The sequence below is a fragment of the Carassius gibelio genome, chromosome B23 (assembly GCF_023724105.1).
Source record: "Carassius gibelio isolate Cgi1373 ecotype wild population from Czech Republic chromosome B23, carGib1.2-hapl.c, whole genome shotgun sequence".
Taxonomy (NCBI): domain Eukaryota; kingdom Metazoa; phylum Chordata; class Actinopteri; order Cypriniformes; family Cyprinidae; genus Carassius; species Carassius gibelio.
In genome coordinates, this window is record NC_068418.1 from 22224264 (window position 1) to 22237231 (window position 12968).

General features: G+C 33.5%; 2 protein-coding genes across 3 annotated transcripts; both read right to left on the reverse strand.

The window, feature by feature from the left end:
- Nucleotides 1-3556: 3556 nt before the first annotated feature.
- camk2n1b (calcium/calmodulin-dependent protein kinase II inhibitor 1b) lies at nt 3557-6503 on the reverse strand. Its single transcript, XM_052593417.1, has 2 exons — nt 6065-6503; nt 3557-4646 (listed from the first exon to the last, which is right to left on the reverse strand). The coding sequence occupies exons 1-2, from the start codon at nt 6231-6233 to the stop codon at nt 4576-4578; spliced, it is 240 nt and encodes a 79-aa protein (XP_052449377.1). The 5' UTR covers nt 6234-6503; the 3' UTR covers nt 3557-4575.
- A 3506-nt stretch (nt 6504-10009) lies between these two features.
- Nucleotides 10010-12778, reverse strand: LOC128011123 (mitochondrial ubiquitin ligase activator of NFKB 1-like). 2 transcript variants are annotated; one of them, XM_052593237.1, is made up of 5 exons: nt 12719-12778; nt 12231-12366; nt 12060-12147; nt 11792-11912; nt 10010-10952 (listed from the first exon to the last, which is right to left on the reverse strand). In XM_052593237.1, the coding sequence occupies exons 2-5, from the start codon at nt 12348-12350 to the stop codon at nt 10223-10225; spliced, it is 1059 nt and encodes a 352-aa protein (XP_052449197.1). In that variant the 5' UTR covers nt 12351-12366; nt 12719-12778; the 3' UTR covers nt 10010-10222. The 2 variants fall into 2 exon arrangements, with proteins under 2 accessions (XP_052449197.1, XP_052449198.1); XM_052593238.1 differs by lacking the exon at nt 12719-12778 and adding an exon at nt 12497-12681.
- Between the last annotated feature and the right edge of the window lie 190 nt (nt 12779-12968).

The following is a 12968-nucleotide window of genomic DNA, read 5'->3' on the forward strand; positions in this document are numbered from 1 at the left end:
CAGTGTAGTGTACACTGTAGCCATCTAGTGGTCAAAATGATTTGCAAAACTGTTGGTTTTGTTTCTGGTTCTTCGCTAAACTGATTATTTATTTCATTTTGAAATAAAAGAAAGAAATAAAAATGAAATAAAATTAATTGTCAAAGTCGTTTGGATGTATTGACATTAAAATAACTACATAAAACATTAATCCGTAAATAGGCCTGTGATCTGTCCGTTTTAATGTTCAAGTCTTTTGACTGTCCGTTATAGACAATATTCAAGTAAGTTTCATGTATAAATTACAATATAAATTCATGTTTAACTTTCAAGTTCAACACCTGACCTCCATTAAATCATGTGATTTTTGCGTTGAACGTAAAAGATCATGTGGTACGAGAAAATCAACAATGTAAAATATGTTGTTTTTGGACGAAGGCTAATTAACGCAAAATGTCATATTGCTTCATAAGACCTGGAATATTGCACGCATGCATGGTGTTTTATTTCCATTTTGGAGCTTAACAGCCCTAGTCATCGTTTCTTATTATATGGAAAATAATACAATTCAAACAGGTTTGGAACAGCATAAAGGTGAGTAAATGCTTTTGCATTTTTGGATAATTATCACTTTAAAGATGCATTCTGTTGTGCTTATCGAATAGTGACACGCAGTTAGCAATGCACAACAACAAAAGATTTCATCTGAACCACGTGGCTCTTGAGAGCGATGTCATACAGAGCTTACGCTCGCCAGCTTAAGTGGGGAATAATAAAACACATGGCTTTGATGCAAAGCAGTTTTATTTGCATAGAGAAAAGGCACCAAGTGGGTATTTTGCTCACATCGCTGCTCCAGGACAACAGGAGCGCATCTGTTGCCATGGCAGCCAACTGTACCTGTGTGTGAAGATATAGAAGGAGTGATGGAGAAGCAGATTCATGCACTGCTCTGCATCATCTGCTGGAGCTCTAATGAGTTGTCAACACACAATAGCAGCTACATACACACACCTTTTCATCAGAAACCAGCACTGAATTCTTGAGCAATTTGAGCTACCACACACTCCCCACGTGCACCCATGACCCAGTCGCTGGCTCCCCACTATTCCTTCTTTGGAGCACCTTTGATAGATCCTGACCACTGCAGACCGGGAACACCCCACAAGAGTCCCAGTTGTCTAGCATCACAATTTTGGGCCTTGTCAAACTTGCTCATATACTTATGCTTGCCCAATGTTTTTGTTGTTGTTGTTGTTGCTTCTAACACATTTAGAGGACAACATTTTGACTTGCTGTCTAATATAGGATATCGGATATATTAACCTTAACTGGTGCCGTGATGAAGAGATAATCAGTGTTATTCACTTCACCTGTCAATGGTCATAATGCTATGCCTGATCATATATCTTAAAAACATAGTAAATATTTTAATATTAATGAAAATTAATATTTTTTCAGTTTTTTTATTTATTTATTTATTTTTTTTGGTGACTCTAGTTGCACAAAAAATTATATTAGACGTAATATCCTGATTAATGGCTTATAGACCCACTATACTAGATTATTATAATTATTATTTATTTTTTTATTTAGCATGGACAGATTACACATAAAATAATAACAGATTTATTAAAAAAAAATTACAATTACTTTCCTAAAACCCTTTTAGGAAATGACACTCTTAATCTTCCTTTTAAATCTTTGTTGTGCTTGAAAATATTTACAAAAAATCCTATTAAAATAACAGATCATAATAATAAATCTTTAATAATAATCCAATGTAATGCATCACACAGAAACATATATTTTTTTTACTGTAAATTATGAGTAGATCGTTTTAACAATATGTTCATAATTTGTATAATTTCAATCTAATTTGACCATGAATTGATATAATCAATTTGTTTATGTATTATGCAATATATGCTAAGGTAACTTAAAGTTGTCAATTAAAAGATTTTGCTATGGTTTTCTTTTATTCTTTTTCCATTTCAATCTCTAACACTTTACCGGAATTGTACAATAATAATACACACAATAAAATATTCACAGATCGAAGTATCGTCTCTGATCGACTGATTTATTCGGTGCTGTTCAGTCAAAACCAAAAATGTGTTTACAAGTAAATCATTTCAGCAGCATAATGTGTTATAAGTGTTATGAGGGCATGTTCAGAGAAGAACATCACATTCTTGCTCCTCTTGCACTCAGCAGTTTAAAATAAAAACGAGAATAAAAAAAGCTGAACTCAGTTTGTAAAGTGCTTTCTTAGTTCGTTCGGCTCACTTCTGACTGTAGAGAGTTCAGTAATGTGGGAGAGAGAGCCTTTCAAAGCAACACAAAGACACTGAGTTCTTCACTTTCTTCATAGATTTCTTTGCTATTTCGCCTGCAGCTCTGCTTCATTTCCTGTGAGAAAATAAGGAGGGAATGTTGTAATTGAGGAAGTTAACCCTGTTCTCATGTGGTCCAAATGGTGCCATTGAAACTTTTAAGCGTAAAGAGAGAATGAGCTGTTGTGACGTTTCTCTCACCTGATTACCTGCTCATCCAGATCTGCTAAAGAGAAGAACTACAGCTTGCTTTCAGCAGAATCTGGATTTAGTGGCTCAACAAACTCAGTTCTGAGTAAATGGTATTAAGTTTGTAGGTTTGATTGGTTGGCCATTGTGTTGAGGATAAATCTGAATGTCGAATTTAAATATGTTTCTAAAGGAATTAGAAAACATTTACAAATCTATTTTCCCAGAGATTAAAAGTGGACATGAAAAAAAATATATCGTTTTTAAAAGTCTGGGATAAGATTTCTCTTATGCTTACCGAGGCTGCATTTACTTGACAAATACAGTTAATATTCTGAAATATTTTTTCAATTTAAAATAAATATATTCTGTTTTAATGTTTTAAAATGTAATTTATTCCTGTCATTACTCCAGTCTTCAGTGTCACATGATGCTTCAAAAATGGTTCTAATTTGCTGATTTGTGGCTCATGAAATTCTCATTTTTTAATTATTATCAATGTGGAAAGCAGTCGAGTTGCTTAATATTCTTGTGCAAACCAGATGTTTTTCTTCAGGGTTATCTGATGAATTCTAAAGAATAGAATTGATTTGAAATTGAAATCTTTTGTTGACTTTACTGTCCCAGTCGATCAATTTAATGTGTCCTCACTGAAAGAAAAAACTCAAACTTTTAAATGGTAGTATACATTAATTCTTCTGTATAAACATGTGATTTATTTAAACTGTTAAGCATCAGCATCATCAGCATCTTTTAAGCATTGTTAATTCATTTTAGGAACAATATTGAAATTGTTAAACTATTTTACACAGATTTATTTATTTATTTTTTAAGAGACTGAAGAACATGTTTTGGGTTAAGCAACTAAAATACATTTCTCATTACTGAATCAACAACTAAGACTGTTATATCCGGACAGGCCTGTTTTAATAAGAAAGCATTTGTTTTAAAAAAGCTCCAGCTTATAACTGAAAGAAGAGGAATTCAAGACCGCAGCTTCATCTTCAGCAAAGGGAAGACATTTCACATAGTGTACAGTGAGAGTGAGGGAATTCTGTTATATAATCACATTTTATTGGTGATACATTTCATTGCAAATATAGCCCTGTTTAACAGTATAGAGAAGTGCAACATACACAATATTCAAGAGTCTGAGGTTTGTCATTCAGAGCAACATCACTGTAAATATATTAATAATTCACTGCCACAGAAAGAGGCGTTTGTGCCTGTCTCATGCAAAAAAGAAAAAGAAAAAAAGGCAGTTAAAAAAAGCCCTGAACCATAAATGAGAGGCAGGCCTGGAAAACTTCACATTACTCGAGTGAACAGAAACACAAGTCAACTGGCATATTTTGCTAAATCTTGGCACAGAAGTGATCAAAATCCATTTAGCTGAGAGTTGTGACAACCACGTTTGTCACAACTCAAATAAGCCTTTTTTTCTTTCTCAGAAATAGCTCTTTGATATAAAAATAAGCTTTTGAACTCGGACTAAGCAGGCAGTTTGCAGCCACATCAAAATATTACAATATGCAACATGAGTGATTTAAAAAAGTAGCCTTTCCTTTCTCATCCCATAAAAAAACACATTTGCTTATTCTGTCGTCTCGGCAAAAGAACAATAAATGTATCCAAGAGATCATAATTAAGATATTTCAAGTGAAAAACACTTTCACTGTGCACAAAAAGATATGTAGAAACCAAGTGCTCAGTCTCAGCAAAATAAAGAACAAAAGTTGACAGATCTGTGCTTGTGACATCAATGCATTCCTCTCACAATATAAACTGAATCTGGACCACTACAGACCAACTCCACATGTATTAAACAACGTAGGACTTGTGTGTCCAGTGTAGGATGTCACTTTATAAGAAGGGATATGAAACATGCCCTTAAAGAGAGAAAGCAGACAGACCCCCGCTTCCTCCGTTTGGATGCCCGCAGCAGGGACGCTCTCCTCGCCTGCTGTCGCAGCGTGTAATTCAACCCATACTGAGAGGGACTGCAAAGTGCTTTCGATGCAGAATGCACAGAACCCACGATTTTCTGCAGTTTTAACAACGTCCTTGTGCTTTACACTCCCGCCGATGACTTTTCTGCTGTGTTGTTCAGGACTTCATCAATTCTGTCATCTTCTATGACAACTGAAAGAGAAATCACACGGGGCACTGGGGTCAAACATGAGGCACTGGAAGAAATGACAAGACTTCAGGACAAGAATTTGACAGTCAGGCTCTGAAGACTGCAAAAAATAAATCAAATAAATGTAAAAAAAAAAACATTCTATATATATATATATATATATATATATATATATATATATATATATATATAATGGATGAAACTGAAATAATGTAAATAAAACAATGACATTCATTAATTCATTTATTTTAAATATACATTTTCTTATTCTAAGTATGTTGCTTGGTATGGCCTGATATGAACAGACTTATACATTAAACATAATATTTCAACTTTAAACATTTAAAAAACTTTTAATTGGACTGCAAAACATTACATGGTGACAAGAACCCAGCTTTATTTAAAAAAAACAGTCTTGTGTTGCATGGATATATTTGTAGCAATTGCCAACAATACATTGTAGGGGTCAAAATTATAGATTTTTCTTGTATGCCAAAAATCATTAGGATGTATTAAGTAAAGATCATGTTCCATGAAGATATTTTGTAAATTACCGACTGTAGATATATCAAAATGTAATTTTTTATTAGTAAAATGCGTTGCTAAAGATTTCATTTGGACAACTTTAGAGGCGATTTCCTCAATATTTAGAATTTATTCATTTTTATTTATTTTTTCTCCCTCAGATTCCAGATTTTTTAAAATACAGTATCTCGTCCAAATATTGTCCAAATTAAACTGGTTTTGTGATCTAGGCTCACATTTATTGTTTTTTTGTTATCTGTGAAATAAAAACAACATAAAAGCATAATTAATTTAAAAAAAGGAAATCAAATAAAATTAAATACTTTATCTAAAAAACAAAAACAAAAAAACTTTAAGCAGTAAAAACACAGCAAACCAGCATGTTGTTGTTTGTTTGTTTTATCCACTGATGAATATGTGAAATTTCACTGATTATTACTGATTTTATTCAACATTATCAGTAAATAATGAATTTGATCCCTTCCACACAAAAAAAAAATATATATATATATATATTTTTTAGAGAATTCTGTTGTCGAAATAACTTTTACAGCACCTAAAATATGGCTATATTTTCTACTTTACTATAAAAACATTTCTTTTAGTCAATTATCCATCTTTTAACTAGAAAACTAAACAATTTGCCATGAGATGAAAACTCATGAACTCACAAGCATGCAAAAGCAAACGCATCATGCTGACATCATCACGTGATGCCATCATTTGCATATTCAAGGAATCGGTGTCACATCAAAGGTAATAGTAAGAATAATGTATTCGTTCGACTCATTTATTAGGTATTTTTAGTTTGATGAATATGACAACATTAATACATGTTTTAAGACTAGAAAACCGACTGCTAGTTTTATTTCACCAACGAAACAACGTGTCCCACCTCTCTTGCTGCGTCCGATCTGCCCGAGTTTCGGAGCTCGTTTGTTCTGCCCAGAACTGAAGAAGTTACTGCTGTTGTTCTGCAGACGACAGGTGAGGGATATCTGCTCTTCATCTCCATCATCGCCATAATGAGAGATGTTCTCTTCGTAAGGCAGCACTTCTGACATGATCCCGGTCACAATAATCGATGAAGAGGAACGGGAAGAATCGATAACTAACGAGCGAGATCCTCACTGTCGCGATCTGATGCAGCTGTGCTTTACCTTCATACTACGGGAGACACTTTCACTTTCCCTGTCGTTACTTACAGGTGATGAGCAGGAGTTACTCGGAAAAACTGATGTAGATGCAAAACAGGAGCGCGATGCAAAAACATACACACGGATCCACAGAGAGAGCAGAGATACGTCACTCCACCCCCCTCCTCCACCTCACTCTGCTGCCTGCGGCACCTGGGTGCTGTGGCTTAGTGGCTAAAGATATCCAAAAGGATGTGGGTTTGAATCCCACTGGGGTTGATTCGTGATTTACCATCACTAGCACCCAGATGCTTGTTACATTCCTCCTTTTGCACATGGGTACTGTGGCTTAGTGGTGTAAGATGGTTTGACTTTGAATACATTTAGGGTTGATTCATGCCGTGTCATCATTTTTCTTAACCATTTAGAACATTAATATGGGTGGCATGGGTTTATGTTGTGGGATCGAATCCCACAGTAGTTCACCCAAGAATGAAACAAATTGCTCACCTTCATGCAAGGCCAGGGCCATCTAAGATGAGTTTGTTTCCTTATCAAAACAGATTTAGAAAAATTTCTAAAAATCATTAGATCACTTGCTCAGCAATGGGTCCTCTGCAGTGAATGGGTGCCGTCAGAATGAGAGTCCAAACGGCTAATGAAAACATCACAATAATCCAGAAAACAATATTATGGAACAAGGACTTGTATTTTAGCAACAACACATGCAGCTTTAAACTTCACAATATGTTAATTAATGGACTGGAGTGGTGTGGATTACTTTTGGATTACTGTGATGTTTTTATCAGCTGTTTGGACTCTCATTCTGACGGCACCCATTCACTGCAGAGGATCCATTGGTGAGACAGTAATGCAATTCTAAATTTCTCCAGATCTGTTCCGATGAAGAAACATACTTGTCTTAGACTAGCCTGAGATCGAGTAATGTTTTATAATATTGTTACTTTTGAGTGAATTATTCCTTGAAATTCATAATCTAACCACAATTGTGCCTTTAAGCAAAACTCTTATAGACAGATAATGTAGCTACTGTCAAATATAAAAAAGTCTATGTGTTCACCAGAAGTTTAGCATAAAAATACAATAATTATTTTTTTACAGGATTGTAGGAATTAATATATTAATTGAGCTAAAAATCTTAGCTAAAATCTAAATTAAAATCTTAGCTATTAAAATTAATGCATTTTCCTTCCAAAACATTTTTTACATTTACAATAAAATGACAAATAAAGTATATTTTTTATATAAGATATACAGTTCAGCAGTTTATGTTTTTACTGTAACTTTTACGCAGTCTTTAATAAAAAAACTTGATTTCTTCTGTAACACTTTCATTAAGAACATTACCTACCATTATATAATACTAATGTTAATTTAAATTCATATTCATAATACTATTCTGTTATATTGTAGGCCTATAATATGATTCATGTGCTTTCATTTATTGTATGTCTATAGACTACAATCTGGACTTAAATCATTAGTGGCTTATATGATTTCATCTGTAGCTTTACTCAAGCTAGAGAGGTTTTTGAAGATTTCTGGTGGTTTTAATAGTTTAAGGCATTATGTTGATGGTTACCTCAGTACTAACCAACCCATAGTGATCCTCTTAGATTAAAGGTAAAGACAGAAAGGGGTTTAGCTCCATCTATCGGTCTGATACAGTTGTACTCTTATTTTAATTGCAATTAATGCAAACTAAAGAAATGTGCATGTTCTTTAATTGTTTACGTTTCATAATATTGTTTGTAAAATATACAGTACATAGATAATATCAAAGCAATAGGTTTTAACTGCAATTTAGACAGTGGAGCACAAACCAGGTCTTGCACCATGTTGCCTACACCAGTCAAGCTGGCAAAATACATCATTTTGAAAGAATTATTTCCCAGATGTTCAAGCTGTCAAAAGCCATATAGCAGCAACAAACAAGCAGAGCAGAAATAAGCAATTTACTACAAAGTTAGAACAAAAATGCAATTAAATAGCTATTAGTATATACAGTAGACCAGCAGCAATATTTACACTACTATTCAAAATGTTGGGGTCAGTATGATTTTCATTGTCCTTCTGCTCTCATCCTCACCAAGGCTGCATTTATTTGATTCAGTGAGCAGTAATATTGTGAAATATTATTACAATTTAAAATTTGTGTTTACTATAGGAATATATTTTAAAACATAATTTATTCCTGTGATGCAAAGTTGAATTTTCAGCATTACTACTTCGTTCTTCAGTGTCACACGATACTTCAGAAATCATGCAAAAAAAACTGCAAAACTGTGAAAAAAGTTAAGTAATTAATAGGAAATATATATGTTTTTTATCTGGTTAATAAGTCAGGCACAACACAGTATTACACTTGTATGTATTACACATTTATATATTCATATCACGAACATGTAGTTAGTAACTAAAGACTGTTTAGTAAACTAAAAGTTAACTGATTCCATGTACCGTACAAGCTATTCATAATCATTAAATATAATATCAATACTTTAAGTCATAATTTTATACATATTTAGAACATTTACCAGACATCTGTTGTGTGATTCACCTTCTTCATTTTCTCAGTTGTCGACAAAAAGCTGTTCAAGGGTTCCTTGACTTGCTGCAAAACATCTGGAGACCGTATGGTACAATTTTCAAGAAAAAGTGCAGCTGTTGCGACGGCATTGGGTGAGAGATACTGTATTTGCTTCTTTTATCATCTAAAATGACTGATCTTTTTTTTTCGTAAGGTAACACTTAGTATCTGCTCCCTCTCCATCCACACTGATGCATATCACCTGTGTGCCGCTGCTCCAATCCTCTCACTTAATTGTTTCCAGTGTACTTTAGTGATTAAAGATATGGTTACAAAACTGAAAGGTGGTAGGTTTGAACTCCAAAAAATGAGCTACCCCCTTCATTGTGGCCCTTCAAGATTAATTAGGAAACATTTAGTTGATATATTTCTAAATATTAAGTAGTATAATTTTGGCTTTACAGACTTTTGCTACTGTGCAGACTTTTAAGACGTCACTATTTCCTTTCCAAATCAAGTATATATTAGTTATTCTTCTGGAAGAAAGAAATGTTGCTCTAACATTTACACAGCTGCTTCAATGAAACGAACGTCAATTGTTTGCAAATTCATAATACATCACATGAGCTGATCCACTACAGAACAAAGGTTCTTTATTATTTTCAATCTGTTGTAATATTTTTGTAAATTAACTAATATAAAACAAACATTTTCATACTGAAGAAAAAAGAACAAAATTATTTGGTTGAATTTACCCTGGCATTTAGAGATTCCCATTTAATAATTCATTAAATTAGTTTTAATGTATGAAAAAAAAAAAAAACGCCCACAGTCCTCTTACAAAATAATAAAAAAACAAACAAAATAAAATGAAAAATAAAAATAATGAAAGGGCACCACAAACCATCAAGTTAATGAGCAAATAAATATTTAACAACATTTTATTTTGCACAAAGAAAATAAAGCCTATTTTAAGTTTTGCAGCATATTCATCATGACTAAGTGTATTCCTATAAAGCATTCACTATTGAAATGCAAAAAATATTAACATTTATATTTAAATATTTATATTTTACTTGTAAATAATAAATGTAAAAGCATAAAAATATATTTTAAATAATAAAGATAGATAAGTAATAGTACTAAAATGGGCTTGTTTTAATTTTTTATTTTAAGAATTTTTTTACAAAGTTCACACAGGCACAAGTGGGGAAAACAATTTCCAACAGTGTGATCAATCAATAGAAAACAAACTGGGAGAATGTTGCATGATATTTGTTGATATTGCATGACATGAAACGCTCTGCTCACACCCAAAGTGCCTCATTACAAAGTAATTGCATACTACGTAATTATAATCAGGCCTCTAACTGTTATACAGAGGGACAATCCTGTCTATTGTAGCCCTGCATATGGGACATTTCTTTGGTTCGGGCAGGGCCCTATAGCACTCCTCACAGGCACACACGTGACCACACTCCAGAAACACGCACGAGCGTTCACGATTCACGCATACTGTGCATGAAGTAGGAGACAAATCCTCCTCAGCCAGATGGAGCTCCTGCAAGCGGTTGCTCTGCCACTTCCTGTACTCGTCCAGCAGGGTGCGCTCTTTCCTCCGCTCCTTTCGCAGCACATACTGCCGCCACAGCAGGTAGAATAGTGTGGCGCAGGCAGTCAAGCCAAACAGCACCGTCAACAGCCTCCAGATCCGCAGGTGACCCTCTTGCTTGTTCAGGAGCGTGTCATAGTCAAGCCGGCTGAGGAAGTACCGCAGGCCCTGTTTAGGGGGTTGAAGACGAACCAGGTTGTTGTCCAGCACCAGCTCCCCTACCCCCGTCATACTGGCACCCAGACGCAGCATTTCTTCTGTCTCCTGGATGCCCTGCGGGCGCTCGCCGCTGATGAAGTGGCTGACAACGTTGGTCAGAGACTGCTGGGAGGGATGAAAGTTCTCATAGGTGGTCTCCAGATCCAATTCGGCTGCATCGAGTGGACGGACCACTCGCACTGTTATGGGAACTGTGGCATCAAGTGGGGCGAGGTCAAAGGGCATGGTGTTGGTGCGTTGGTGGATGACCTTTTCACAATCATTCCTAAAAGAAAGATGCAATAGCAGATATTTTTATTTTAAATCACTGATGCTGCATAGGGATACATAAAATGTTGTAAACATTAAATATTTAAATAAATGGGAAAGTCTAATAAAAATGTAATAAAGTGTTATATAAAATGTAATTAAAGAAAAATTATTAAACTATATATTATCATAAATATAATTTTATATTAAAACAAATATTTAAAGTATACTATTTAAACACACACACACATATACATACATATAAAATTAAAATGTATTAATTATATCACAGGTATAAAACTTTTAATAGAGTATAAGTATTTAAAATGAAATATTTAACACATTTTAAAATAAAGAATATTTAAAATATAATATTTATTTAAATATTAATTATATTTAAATATGTAAAGCACAATTTTAAAAGTATAATTATTGAAACTAAATATTTAGAAATTATTAAATTATTACAATATTTAAATACAATTAAAAGTTCAAATAATGTGTAATATTATAAAAAAAATGTAAATAAAATGTAATTATGAAAAACTAAATGTTAGAAGAGATGTTACATTAACACTACATAATTAAAAATTATAATGATTAGAAACAACACGCATTTTCTAATAATTATACTTTAAATAAACCTAGAACTTGAAATAAACTTTAACTTAATTTAATTTATGTTTAAATTACCTTAAAACCTTCTGATATTATACCTAGACGAGTGAATTTTTTTTAGTCAAATACAAATTGTGGCCATGTATGAATTTCTTTAGAGCTGAATATATAAAGAACTGATGTAATGGACAAAACCCATAGTATAGTGTATAAATGATATACATTATAAACATGTACCATATATGTGTTGTTCGATTCCACACCATCTTCTTCTCTTTTAGGGTTAACCTCTCGATGACCCCTTTACAGTTGCCTACAAACTGACTGTTCAACGTCTCCTTCACTGAGCGCACAACACCTAAAGAAACAGCATGAATAAAAAATATTACAACACGAACACCAATTAAATCCCATTTTTTCTCTCTAATTATTTTCCAGTGGATCATTATTGTATCTAAATCAGCAAAGTGCATCACTTTATGACACTTTACTTTAGAAGCCATACCTTCAATAACTGCATAAGGAACACATTTTCCTGGAGCTTCATCGAGGATCGCTTTGAGATCTGGATTTAATGGCATCTTCTTGGCTTCCTGTTAAACAACAGGCTTAAGTATGATTTAATTCTTCTAGTGATAGTGTCATTCAAAGAAATGCACCAGGGGTGTCTGGTTACCCTTAATCTGGCTACATGGATAGACTTCTTCTTGTATATGGTGTATAAAACAGCAGTCAGAGCCGAGCTAGTGGCCAGAAACACAATCTGTGCTGTAGAGGGTTTGCCACTGGTCTCCATTCTGCAGTCTGACCAGCTGAGTATGAAAACAATCTCATAATAATAATAGAAAAAAAAAATAACTTCTCCAAGTTTGGTGTCAACAACATACCCACTCATAGCTCATTAACAAGTCATTTTTCAAAAGGTTAAATATTTGTATTTACATTTTAAATACAGATTGTGTTGGATTTTTTTTCTTTCGTTTTTACAGATAACAGCTGTAAATTAGCTTGGATGGCTAGCAATGCCTTCCGAAAAAAGCCAGCCCTCTTAAAACTTAAAACTTTTAGTTTTAGATTTAAGTAAACTCACGACAATGGTAACTGTAATAACACTAATAGTGGTCAACAGGACAAACATGTACCGAATAAAAGTTTAGTAACTACCTTTACTAAAGCTGTGCTGCAGTACAACTCCTGTCAACTCAAGCTCCTTCATAATAAAAGTCCTGCTTTACTAGTTGTATTCAATGGCTGAATATTTTTATATATTTATTTATTTAGATTTATTATTTTTTTTTATAAATCCCAGCGAATAAGTGCAAAAAATACCGAATCCAACAGACATGTAGGTAGGACTTTTATGTTATAGTTATGCTTTTAGTATTTTGAAGTATTTTTTTTTTTTGAAAGTGTT

Bases quoted from the DNA above. Each gene is read 5' to 3' on its own strand.
- camk2n1b (XM_052593417.1), bottom strand. From the start codon at position 6,233: ATGTCAGAAGTGCTGCCTTACGAAGAGAACATCTCTCATTATGGCGAT. The intron at 4,647-6,064 runs GTGGGACACGTT...TTTCTCTTTCAG, and splicing joins GATCGGACGCAGCAAGAGAG to TTGTCATAGAAGATGACAGA.
- LOC128011123 (XM_052593237.1), bottom strand. From the start codon at position 12,350: ATGGAGACCAGTGGCAAACCCTCTACAGCACAGATTGTGTTTCTGGCC. The intron at 12,148-12,230 runs GTAACCAGACAC...GTTGTTTAACAG, and splicing joins TCCATGTAGCCAGATTAAGG to GAAGCCAAGAAGATGCCATT. The intron at 11,913-12,059 runs GTATGGCTTCTA...CTGTTTCTTTAG, and splicing joins TCCTTATGCAGTTATTGAAG to GTGTTGTGCGCTCAGTGAAG.